Source organism: Pundamilia nyererei, unplaced genomic scaffold (assembly GCF_000239375.1).
Source record: "Pundamilia nyererei isolate P.nyererei 1_Seehausen unplaced genomic scaffold, PunNye1.0 scaffold00003, whole genome shotgun sequence".
In the NCBI taxonomy this organism is placed as follows: Eukaryota; Metazoa; Chordata; class Actinopteri; order Cichliformes; family Cichlidae; genus Pundamilia; species Pundamilia nyererei.
This window is the reverse complement of record NW_005187404.1, coordinates 9,561,895-9,574,737: the sequence shown is the minus strand read 5'-3', so window position 1 is coordinate 9,574,737 and position 12,843 is coordinate 9,561,895. Positions and strand designations below refer to the sequence as shown.

The 12,843-nt window shown below is 41.6% G+C and overlaps 1 protein-coding gene across 2 annotated transcripts in view; it reads right to left on the bottom strand.

Annotated features, from left to right (window-relative positions):
- Positions 1-378: 378 nt before the first annotated feature.
- arhgef2a (Rho guanine nucleotide exchange factor (GEF) 2a) overlaps positions 379-12,843 on the bottom strand; it is a 38,846-nt gene continuing 26,381 nt past the window's right edge. For both annotated transcript variants that reach the window (XM_005720916.1, XM_005720917.1), the window contains exons 14-23: positions 12,341-12,513; positions 11,690-11,757; positions 10,437-10,625; positions 9,223-9,309; positions 7,470-7,519; positions 6,671-6,706; positions 6,535-6,585; positions 3,421-3,741; positions 2,737-2,905; positions 379-1,200 (exon numbers count right to left, since the gene is read on the bottom strand). In XM_005720916.1, coding sequence (XP_005720973.1) covers positions 1,172-1,200; positions 2,737-2,905; positions 3,421-3,741; positions 6,535-6,585; positions 6,671-6,706; positions 7,470-7,519; positions 9,223-9,309; positions 10,437-10,625; positions 11,690-11,757; positions 12,341-12,513 — 1,173 coding nt within the window. In that variant the 3' untranslated portion in view covers positions 379-1,171. The remainder of the gene's footprint in view (positions 1,201-2,736; positions 2,906-3,420; positions 3,742-6,534; positions 6,586-6,670; positions 6,707-7,469; positions 7,520-9,222; positions 9,310-10,436; positions 10,626-11,689; positions 11,758-12,340; positions 12,514-12,843) is intronic.

The window sequence follows — 12,843 nt, the reverse complement described above, 5'->3', positions numbered from 1 at the left end:
TCTTATGACCTGAACATCATCTTTGGAGAGATTGTAAACATGCTCTGCATGCAAAGATCATCGAAAACATCTCAGAACGTGAACAGTGGCTGAAAGTTCCTAAATCCAAAATGAAAACACTCAGAAAACATTTAGGTCAGCGGTCTCCAACCTTTTTTGTGCCACGGGCCGGTTTATGTCCGACAATATTTTCACGGCCTTTAAGGTGTTGCGGATAAGTACAACAAAATAAGACCAGTATCGGTACCAAAAAAAGAAGATTTATTCATAACACAGGAAAAGATCCAGGGAAACCGAGTTAACGATAAAAACGATTTAAAAAAATAACGATAAAAATGCTGAAAACCATAAATTTCGCTCCCGAGCCTCAACTCTCGCAGCCCGGTACCGAACGACTCACGGACCGGTCCGTGGCCCGGGGGTTGGGGAGCGCTGATTTAGAGTTGAGATACCTGCTAGAAAAAGTTCAACACTGATCTAGTTACTTAGTAGTTAATATGTGAGACAAGTACTTTTTGCATACAACTGTGTCGTCATCAAAGTACTACAACAATTAGGCACACGGGTTAGTAATTAATGAAAGAACAATACTGCAGATAATACAGAGCAACAGAAGATAGACTGACACACAGAACATGAAAAACCAGAACATGTATGTGCTGCATCCTCCCTTTGCTGTTGGTCACAGTAGGGATCAAACTGTAGGCTGAAGTATCACGTCAAGAATTTCAACACAACATTCGAACAAACAGTGCAGTGTATCTACAATCGAAGCCCATCATTTGCCAGCACCTAAAGCATGAACTTTAAAACTTTAATATATCAACAGCTTACTGATGGAAAAAGCAGGTGAAATGATGCAGTCGCTGTCAGACCGTTTGATGGTTAGTATTGATTTTGTAAAATGTTTAAGTTATAGTTGTTTTTTTAATTTTATTTTATATTTTGTGTTTTTTCCAAGTCCAAGAGCTTTGGGTAAAGTGTTGATAAATTTCATTAAGACATTAGTAGTTGTAATACTTGTAAGTTTATCATGCAACGTGTGATTAAATGTAAAACTCACTGCCACGTCAACACAAACTACTCAAAAACAAAGCAGATCAAAAATATCAAGACTTCAGATGAGCAAATATATTCATACAGTCATTAGCAGAATGAAAACATGCCAGGATCAGATCTCCTCTGGAATATCGTGAAGATCTGAAAAAAAGAGAACAAATATAAATTCAGACCTCTAACATCAGTTTAACAGTGCAGTATTTTAGTGTCAAGCATCCAAACATAACGGGGGGCGGAACAAATCAAATTAAAGCTCATGTGTTTTGTTTGAGGAATGAGGGATGAGGATACAAAGGCAGTCAATAAACTCGTTGGTGGCTGGACTTCTGGAGTCACCCAAGTTCTTTAAAGCTCTGAATGTTGTGGAGCTGTTCGGATTTATACAGCTTTGCAACGTTGCATGGAAATTGTGGGGAGTACCTCTGGACTGGCAAGTTGGCTGGGGTTGTTGTATAAAAAGCTAATTGTAAACATGTAACCCATCTTTTTTCTGGGAAATCAAAAAGTAAATGGTTTGGGAAACGGTGTGGCTATGTCTTTATATCCTAATCAGACAACCAAGTACAGTAAAAGGTCTTAAGTGTGGTATTTGCTTTTGGTTGCTGAGGAGAAGGGCTCAGACTAAAATGGAAGAAATCAAACGGGAACATTAGGAGTACCAAACCACATCAGCAGTTTGGTACATTTTTTTAGTTACATTTAGTTACATCTACAAATGACGATAAAGTTATTTTGTCAGAAAGTGTTTTGTAACATTTCTGTCCTGATGCTCAGTTATACACGTAAGTAAATCCCAAAAGCTTGACTCTGTTCATCAGGACGTTTTCAGTGGGAGAAACGTTTCGTCACTCATCCAGGTGACTTCTTCAGTCTCAGCTGACTGCAGGTCAGTAACTTGACCATTAGTATGCAAATTGTCATGACCAGTGATCAACAACCACCGATCAGTGGCCATGAGTCCCATTCACAGAGAGCTGGGGAATGGCTGCAATCACAGAAGAGCCACCTCGTCAGGCCAGGACTCTGCAGTCTATGCACACCTACAGGCCAGTGGACTCTTTCAATGATGAGGATGTAACATCCTGGACAGGGAGGAACGCTAGTTTGAGGGCGGAGTCAAGGAGGCCATTTACATGAAAAGGGAAAGACTATCTCTGAATGGAGGAGGGGCCTAAGGGTACATCTGTCACCATCTTACAATGCTGTGATTGCAGCCATTCCCCAGCTCTCTGTGAATGGTACTCATGGTTGTTGATCAATGATCATGACAATTTGGATATTAATGATCAAGGAACTGACCTCACAGCCCATTGTTCCTTCAGTGGGCTGGTTTCAGTCATTGTGTAAATGTCCTGTTTAAAGGTTTGAAGCCTGCAGTCAGCTGAGACTGAAGACGCCACCTGATGATGATGAAACGTTTCTCCCACTGAAAACGTCCTGATGAACAGAATCAAACATTCTAGTTTTCTTTAGTAAGGAAAAGTTATTACTATTTTTTACACAATAACAAAATTATTTTCAGAAAAAACAACTTGTTATTTTTCAATTAACACTCAATATGATTTGGGCTGTCACTTGAGAAACCGCTGTGCCAAAAACAAAAGAAATGGTAAATGGACAAGAAAGATATAGATACATAGACAGTAGTCGTCACGTCGTGTCTGTCTGTTACCTAACCTTTGGAGCTTTCAGATGCAGTCCCATCGTCATCATCATCTGACGTCACATATACCTCTAGGTCAATGACTTGCTGCAGGCTTGACTGGTGAACAGAATCTTGGTTGGCTTGCATGTTATAAACTCCAGACATCTCTGTTTCTGACTGCATTGACAAAGGCTTAGACATCTAGGAAAGAGCAAAGAAACATGAGTAATGGGTACAGAAAACACAGCTGATTTATAACAACCACCAGGTTTATTTTACTCCTCTCAGAGGTTGTTTCTTCGGGCTTTTCTGCCTCTTTGTCAAATGCTTAACTTCCAAAGATCAAACTATCTGCTCCGCGTTCGGTTATCAACCTAGCTCAGTCATCACCAGATCATCAGCCAGAGGTAGTGTGTCTGTTCTGTTCATGTTACCAGTCAGTTTGTTTTTCACAGCTATCCTTGTTGTCTGCTCTGATCGAGCATATGTGATGGTCTGTACTCCCATGGATGGCCTGCATCTCCTGGTAGCGTTGTTCCAACTTTCTGTAAATAAACCTGTGTGACCTTTTCCCTGTGTCCTCTGTGTGTGGGTTCATGATTCTGTTCATGACAGAAGGATCTGACCTCCATGGAGTTAAAATTTGTTTAAAATCTGTGTCTTGGCGCCCCTTGTTGCCCCTATTATACTATATCAGTATAAGTAATTTAACTTACCTGAGAGGCCTGTTCTCCATACCGCTGTGAAGCAGGTGCAACCCCACTGGTGGCTTTCATTTGTCGGACCTGCCTCTCTAGCTCAGCCCGGGCCCTCTCGCTGTCTTTGAACCGATTTTCTGCATCCCTCAGTCTCAGCAGCTCTTCCTGCAGCAGGCTGTGTTGTCTCTGCAGAAGCGCCAGTTCTCCTATGGTTGACAATACAGTGGCTTCCCGATGGCCTCCATCTCGCAACAGAGGGCGCCATACTTCACTTGGGGACATGGTGCCCTGCTGCTGCAGTAACAGCTCCAAGATTGAGTCTTGCTTAATAACAGCACCCTGTCATATTACAAGGAGTATCCAGTGTCAGATATTTTTGGTTTGTGACAGAGTCAAATACGAAGTGTGTCTGTTGTGTTGTGATGTTTTAGAAAGATTCCACAGTTGTGTTATTTTGTAAAGATGGATTCGCTTCTTTGTTTCTGGTAGATTTGACTTTTATTTACAAATATTTCAAACCAGTCGACCAAATAAGCACCAAAAGACTGCTGCGGATCAGCTTTAGTTTAGCTTTTACTGTGAAAAAATCAAAACATGTATAAATAAAGAAATATTAAGCGCTAAATGTACAGAAAGACATAAGAGAGAGAAATAGAAAAGTGATTAATTGCACATAAAAAAGTGGCAGGAGTGAGCAGCAGTTAGTGCAGTGTTGCACGGAGTGTGAGCTCATGCGTCTCATGTCTGCATGTCTTATGATGTCAGGCTCGTGTTGTCATGGCTACGTCTCTCAGTGTTTCCTGTTTTATTTTGTAGAGTCAGGAGTCTCCATGTTCAGTGTGTTTTGGTTTACTTCCCTGTGGTGTCCTTATGTTCAGCTGTTTCCTCGTGTGTTCCCGTGATCACCTCCTGTGTGCGTTCAGTCTGTGTCAGGTTGTCTGTTTGGTTTCACGTCATGTCACAGAGATCTAACTGCTCAGGTTCATGTTGGGTTTATTTCACAGTCCTATGGTCCCATGAACCTGTTCAGTTCCATGTCTCTCGCCACAGTTTCCATAGTTATTTAGTTTTCCCAGTTTAGGTTTCAGTTAGTTGTGGCTATGTTTTTGTATTCATGCTTACCAGCCATAATAAACATCTCGCTGTTTGTTTAAACCTTAGTCCCGTTTTCTTCTCTGTCTGAGATTGGGTCACTCTACACACCGTCAGCTCCCACTGACCGTGACAACACCTGCACTGCTACAACTGTCTGCTGGGACTGAACGACGCTGCATTCGTTCTGAAGACAGTCTGCAAGCTGGTAAACTGCCCAAGGAAGAAACTTCTGAGGCTGGATCCTGTCACACTGTCCTTTGTTCTTTTCACTTTTTTATAGCAATAACTGGATGAGACACTTCTGAGAGTAATCTTTTCGGTAAATGGACTGATTCTTATAGAGCGCTCTCCCGGAGTGCTCAAAGCGCTGTAGACAACACACCCACTCATACAAGCACTTCTAAACACAAGTGCAAACTAATCTCCACGCACCCTGATGTGAATGTTACCAAGCAGGTACTGTGTTAGGAGACCTGGGTCGTTGACGCAGAGTTTTGAGGGTTTTTTTACTATTGTACTTTGATTCTTATTATTTATTGTTTCTAGTCTTTTGGTTTCTTTCTTAATGTTCTGGTTTCTGTCTGTGTTTCTTGCTCTGTCTCCCCTGTCTGCTGCGTCCCCTTGAGAAGTCCATGTCTCTGTGTTATGTTTCCTGTTTTACTTTGAAAGTCTGTGTCTCATGTTAATGTATCTGGTTTTGCTTCCCCTGTCTCGTCAGCCCTGATTTGTCCCAGCTGTGTTTCCCTCCTGTCTCTCATTCCCTGACTGCTCCCTCTGTGTATTCAAGCCCTGTGTTTCTGGGTCAGTGTCGTGATCTATCATCCCTCCATGCTGTGTGGTCCGGCCTTCTGCCTGCCAGTTTAGTTTCCAGTGTTTCCAGTGTTTCCAGTGTAGCCAGTTGTGTCATGTAGAAATAAATCTTTATTTTGAGTCTGCACTTTTGGGTCCACCTTGCCATCACTACTGCCTGCACACAGCCTTCACATGACAGAAGATCGCGACCAGAACATGGACCCCGCAGACTGTTTCTGCTGGAGGTTCTGGAGAACCGCTCCTGTATGACGAGCCAGAGGATTTGCAGCCCGGTCAGCTGGAGGGTTCGTGGCCCGACCCACCCCCTTCCCAGAGTAAACAGCGTTCACGACGCCGCCACTCCAGAACGACTGAGCACACCCCATTCATGGGAGAAAGTGAATGTTTATTGCCCTCTCCACTCGAGCATTCCAACCCAACCTTGTGCAATTTCTTTCACTGTGAGCAAGACTGTTTTTCACTCAGAGGATTTATTCTGCCTGAATCGGTTGATTCAGAGAATGTAAGTCTTGTTCCCGCTGGAGGGTCCGAGGGGCCCATCCAGCATTCATCGCTTGCCACGCCACCATCTGCGGCTTCCATGCCGTCGCCTGGTCCTGCCGTCGCCTGTCTGGTCCTGCCGCACAGCCGGCCTCCAGACCTCCTTCGCCTGCGCCGCTGCCGCCATTGCCTTTCGCACAGTCGGCCTCGTGAACTGAACTGTTTTGGGCTGTTGTGCTGTCGACCTCTGGGCCCCCTGAACCTTTCAGGACTGTTTACTGTGTTCTTGAACATTTCATGGGCTTAGTTTTGGTTTGTTTTGGACTCTGGCTCCTTGTTTTTAGTTTGTTTCATGTGTTTTATTTGAATTATTTTCAATATTTCTTGAAGCTGCTAAATTTAGCAGCACTCAGTGCAGTTGTGGCAGTTGCCTGCCTTCATTTTAAAAGGTTTGTAATATAATTTTCAGGAATTTTAGTTAAAGAGGATTACAAAAGTGAACAGGAAATACTGAGTTAAGTTATGTCAACTAATTCCCCTCAGAGACATGCTTTTATAAAATGTAGTTATTAATCATGTTAGTTTTATCGTAGTCAAAAAGTACATGTAGTCAGAACATTGGCATTCAGATAAGCTTTAAAGTTTATCAACTTAACAAAACTAAGGTGAAGGTGACCTCGTACACAGTGTCTGTAACATGTGGTGTGGTGTATGGAGTGCTGTGGCATGTTAAGTCCGACTTACCTGGAGTGCATGAAGATAAACGCTGAGATTCACCAGCCTTTGGCAGATCTCCTGTCAGACACGAGCAGCTTACTTATTACTGACTTCTGTTTTAAATGCACTTTAAATAAACAGACATACTTTAAAAGTTACTTACCATTAGCGGTGACTTGTCTTGTCGCTTCGTGCATTCCTTTATTAGGCAAAAACGTTTTCCACAGACAGAGAGAGTGAAAACAGTTGAAGCAAAGTTATTACAGTTCAACAACTCAGAGAAACATTTCAGATTTTCCGCACAGATCCAGCTCGACCTGGATGGTTACTCTCATGACACGCCCACACAGGGACAGATCTAACAAGGAACCAGGGGACCCGAGGCACCAATGCCCCAGACCCCACACCCAACCCAGGAGCACCTACCAACACAAGTATCCCAGGCACCATTCAACACTGCAAGGCAACATCCACTCACGTCCCCCACCACCACAAATCAGGACAGACACACAGACGCCCCTAAAACAAGAGTCCAGTGACTTCAGTGTGAACTGGAGTCACTCTGTCCTGTCTTTATTATACAGGAGAGCTTTTTGTATTCATCAAAAACTATACTGAAATATCTGTAGTGGCTCGAAAATAAAAGAATGAAGGTCATACAATACATGACCTGCTGTGCTGATATTAAAATATGATTATTAGAGATATACTTGCAGTTAATGAAATTACTAAACACAAGTAAAGTTTGAATTTGACATTGAAAGCTAAATTCTTACTGACATTATTGATGTCAAAGATGAAAATTAAACTCTAGTTTTGCTGATAAAATAAAAGTCTCTGGACAAAATGACTCATCAGTCCCGTTAACTTTACTATATGCAACACAAACCAAATCTGAGACCATGTTCAGTTCCATAACTGCACCTCCAAACCCTTTCCCATCATCAACTCTTTGTCCTCACCTTTGCTGCAATAAAATGCTGGGCTCCATTGACCAACAGCTCTTGGTCACCTGAGAAGAGACAAAACACACTCAGTACTTGTCTTGGAGCGATATGTGCAATTTAACCTTTATTTTTTTAAAAACAGAAGCTTTTTTATGTAATTCTAAGTTGTTGTTGTAACATAGTTTTCTGGTATCACTTTATAATGATGTCACACTATTAAGCATTAGTAAGGTAAGTATGCTTAATTCATCATTTATAAAGTGTTACTCTTCATTAGTATGTAATTTATAAATGTGGATATAAGTGTTTATTCTAGACTAAAAAGCTCACTCATAAGGTGCCCATGGTATATTTAGTGTAAATCAGTGACTGAGTGTTTTAAAGGTTTTCTTAATACTTCAGATTATAATTCATGGTTAATTCAGGCAGTTACCAGCAGGCCTGGACTGGTAATCTGGCATACCGAGTATTTGGATGGTGGCCCAGTGCACATGTGGGCTGATGTGTCCACATATTTTCTTTCCTTTGTCGTTGTAATTATACTGTCCAGTAAGCAGCATGAAGACCCGCTGCACATCGCACTGACAGCAGTTCATTTTCATTACTGACACCAAATCACCCAATCACATTCCTTACTGCAACCAGCCCCTCCCCTACTTTCCATGAATTCATGCACCTTTTTGAGAATTCAGATTTATGTGGCCATTAAATAGCAGTATTTACTGACTGAGTGCAGTAACATGCTAGGGAAATCAAGGCTCCATGATAACGCTCATTGATTTGGGATTCTCCTTCATGGTGGAGAACCACCTCGTAACCTGATCTCCTCCTCGCCCCACAGAGCTGCTCTGAGTTCTCACTGAATGAGGAGGAGGTGGAGTCCTTACTTCTTTCATTTAAGCTGTTCACCTGTGTGAAACCGCTATTTAGTCTAATTCAGCTGGACTAAAGCTAACAGACCACACCAGACGAAAGCTGAACCTCGGGAACGATCTAAAGAAGTTCCAAAGTCTCAAACATTCCAGAGAAATTTTCCTGCATTACCAGTTTAATATGATGGACCCTTTCTTTATATTGTATACACGTATTTGTGAAGCTCTGTGAAAGATTTATTATTGTTTTGTAAAAACAATGTTCATGTTTTGTGTTAAATGAAGAAATCTTTGTATGTTTAAGTTGAGCTGTCCTGTGGCTCCACCTCCTTGGTGCATCTTCCTCTTAAACCCCGCCTACAAACCTGCATTATTGTGCAAAGCTCAGGTGTGTTATGTTTGCATCTGTATGTTCTGCACTTCTTTCTGTGTTGTCTGCGTCATGTCTCTGTTGGGAAAATAGCTGAGACGTAAATAACCTTCACTTCACAATTAACAAATAGTAATTGTCTTAATTAACCATGAATTACACTATGAAACCAGCATTTATAAAACCTCTATTAACCTCACAAACAATGAGCTCATATCTTAATCATCTTAATCATTATATAGAGGAATGGGCGTCCAAATACTTTGTTATTTATGTATTTAGAAAGGTTACCAGAACACATTATGAGCTTATTAATCAAGAATGAACATTTATATCTGTATTCATACATTACATACTAAATAGGAGTGTTGTGTTCCAAATGATGATCAAAGCACTTACTAATACCTAACTAATGCCTGATAGTGCCACATTATAGGTTGTTACTATTTTTCTTAATGTATAAATCCATAATTAATTCAGTCAAACTTAAGATGATCATGAATGAGAGACTGAAACGCTGACTTACTACAGTCTACCACCTCCATGTGGCTGTGATGGCACAAAAGGCGGGTGTCCATGCTGAAGCCCAGAAGGAGTTCACTCAGCCTGTCCACTGTGAGGACACACACACACACACACACACACATGCACGCGCACACACAAACACAAACACACACACATTTCTATTAACTTTACATCTTTTTCTATTTTTCTGTTCCCATGTTGATTCTTCCTGCATGTCTTGTGTTTGATCTCCTCTCTGTGTCAAAACTGCAGCATGTCAGATGTATATATAGTGCGTCAGTCAATGGTAAGTGAGCTCGATATGGCCAAAACAGCTGTTAACTTCCAAAGGGTCGTCGCGTCTCTTCTTAACCTAACTTCAACAACTCTTTGCTAAAGTTTCTTCCTTTCTCATCAACTTTATCCCCTGTAGTTACCACAGCTCTGCTCATCACCCTTGTTTTGAAAATTGCTACCAGTTCACTATTCCTCAGACATCCTCTCAGTTCCTCCACACGTACATCATCTAGATCAGGGGTGGGCAACTCCAGGCCTGGAGGGCCGGTGTCCTGCAGGTTTTAGATCTCACCCTGGGTCATCACACCTGAATCACATGATTAGTTCGTTACCAGGCCTCTGGAGAACTTCAGGACATGTTGAGGAGCTAATTTAGCCCTTTAAATCAGCTGTGTTGGTTCGAGGACACATCTAAAACCTGCAGGGACACCGGTTGCCCACCCCTGATCAGACCATTTGCCTTCCACTCTTCATCTTCTTCATAGCTGCCTCCTTACTTACAATGATCCTCTGTACTTGCCGTATCTGTCCTGCTCTCGCTCTCATTTTCTTTATTGATCAGCTCATCAAACTCCTTCCATCTCAACACACTTTCTTTACTCACAGCAGACAGCACACTGTAAGCCTTTGCCTCTCTATCTCTTATTTGATGTACATTTAGTTCTTGCTCATTCAGTCTGTTTCCAGACGATACATAAAATACTGTAGTACAGTTTTAAAGGTCACTTCAGAAAAAATTCAGGGAGAAAAAGTGGATGTAGGAGTTTGGGTAGTAAATATTTTCATTCTTGTTTGCTACAAAATGTTTGTTTTTACTCATACTTCTAATTAAAATTATGTGAAGTTATGTACAAAAACAGTTATTTATTTTTTTGTTGAGTTCGATCAGATATTCACCTTCACATGTGAAGCATGCTAATGTGAAACGTGGATAGTTACCCTCAGATGTGGCATCCAGTAATAGTTTTTCAGCACGAGGAGCTTGTGGTGTGTCAGCCCTAAACAAGTAGCGAGTGATGGGAGGCTGCAGGCTCTCCTGGCCACTTGTCACCTCTGCCAGTTCACAGAATAAAGTCACTCTTTCCTGCAGGAGCTCCAGCATCTCCTGGTCCTTGTGCTGCAGGTCAGCTGATTGGATGACAATCAATCAGTCATCAGTCTAAAACAGACGTGCAGAAAAACAAAGCCTGCCTCTTCACAGGTCTCCCTGGTTCATGTTGATCTGACAGAAAGGTCGGGCAGACCCCAGCCTTCACTGGACAAAATGAAAATGCTGATGCAGGACGCTTTAGTTTGAAATACAGTTCATGTAAATAACTATTCAGTTCAATTTTCAGTTTAATTTTATTTGTATGAAACAAGCTCAGACATGGTCTAAACAGGAGGAGACCAGTGCAGCTATGACTGTGGAGCAGAAACGGTTTTTCCTGCTGATTCTTTGGTCGACTTGTTATTTGTTCATATCTTCATTTAACTTCCTAGTTTTAGTTTGTCCTGTTCTCAGTTCTTGGTTGTTGAGAGTTTAGTTCCACTCTTGTGCCAATTCCCCGATAAGTTCATGTCTGTTTCCTCGTTTAGTCACGTGCTTCACTTCCTCTGCTTCTGGTTAGATGTCACTGCTCCAAAATTGTTTGCAATCAATACATCAGAAAAAAAGCAGTTTGATCAGAGAAATTCTGTGAGGCATTTGATGGTTTTACCGTTACCAAAGCTGCTTTGCTCTTTATGATTTTACTGTTTACTGTTGTTCCAAACTTGTGAAATGCTGCCTTCTTGTGCAAAAGCATTTACTGTGGGCAAAAACGCAATCCAAGATAATACTGGCATGTCAGAAGATCTAAATAATTCCTGACACTAGCACAGATGTTCTGCCTGTGGATACTACAGCAGTTTACATTTTTAGATCAGGTTTGGTATGTTTGATACTCTGACAGGGCCTTTGGATTTGGTTTGGAGATCACAGTGATGTTCGGTCCAGTGGAACCTCTGTATTTGGTAAAAGTATGGAAACCTTTAAATAACTATTTAGGACCAAAAGGGTGAAAGAAAACCTGAGTATTCATCTTTTTGGTTAAAGTTTGTGGTAGAGAACACGTAGCCACCAGTAAGACTAAGCTACCATGTCGTCTTTTTCTGGTTCCCAGGTATTTGAAATGTGAATGTAATTCAGTTAGTCTGTATATTCTCCTGACCTTTGAGCCTCCTCAGGTGAGCCTTGTGTTCCGACTCTATCAGGGGAAACTCCTCTCTTGATGGACACCTGAACACACAAAATCCAGACCACACATGCCGTCTTATCAGTCACATAACAGACACGAACGTTTTAGATTTGTCGGTTTTTTGTTCATAAACTAATTAGTAGACATTTATACCTCAATAATTAAACAGTTTATCACAACTTGGGTCTCATTTTTGTAACTCGACTTTATTACCCTGCCCTCACCTATGGTTACAAGCTCTGGGTAGTGACCAAAAAACGGGTACAGACAGAAATGAGCTTCCCCTGAAGAGTGTCTGGCCTCTGGGGTGAGGAGCTCAGCCATCTGGGAGTTATTATTAGTATTATTATTATTATTATATAGGAACCAGTGTGCCGACCTCATAACCTAGGAGGAAAGTACAGGCTCTATGAAAAACATGCTGCAATTATTCTGCTCTGCAAATGCGAATAAATGTTTGTGTTTTCTGTGGGATTTAATGAGTCCATAATTGTCTCTGGGTAATTACATTTTTCTTTATATTTTCCAAAATGCAGAACTAAGACCCAAGATGTAATAAACCTCAGTTTGTAGACTACAAACCGATAGAAAGCTTTAGCATGTGTTGTGTGTGCATTTACCCACTTGCTGACAGCGTGCTGTACATGGCGTATCCAGATGTTCTTGTCATCCTTGGAGGCAGCATAAAACTCGTACATCTCAGGAGGGGTGGAATCACTAATCAGATACATGCCTCGCTCCTGATTGGCTATGTCCCTTACTATTAGGTTCTGAAGGGACAGTACTGGAGGCTTGTCCTAAAACGTACAACATGGATAGTTTTAGTGAAATAAAGAGAAAAACTTGTTGTAACTATGTGGTTTTTTCACCCTCGTTTATCTTTTTATTTTCCATTTTAATAAATGACTTAGTTCAGTTACATGAAGGCTTACACACACACACACACACACACACACACGCACACACGCACGCACGCGCACACACACACACACACAGAAAAGATCAGTTGTGGGGAATGGGATGACAAGCGCTCCTAATTTCAGATTACATCCTGATGACTGTTCTCACACATGTGCAACGTCATCACTATCACAAACTCAACGTCATAGCACACACACACACACACA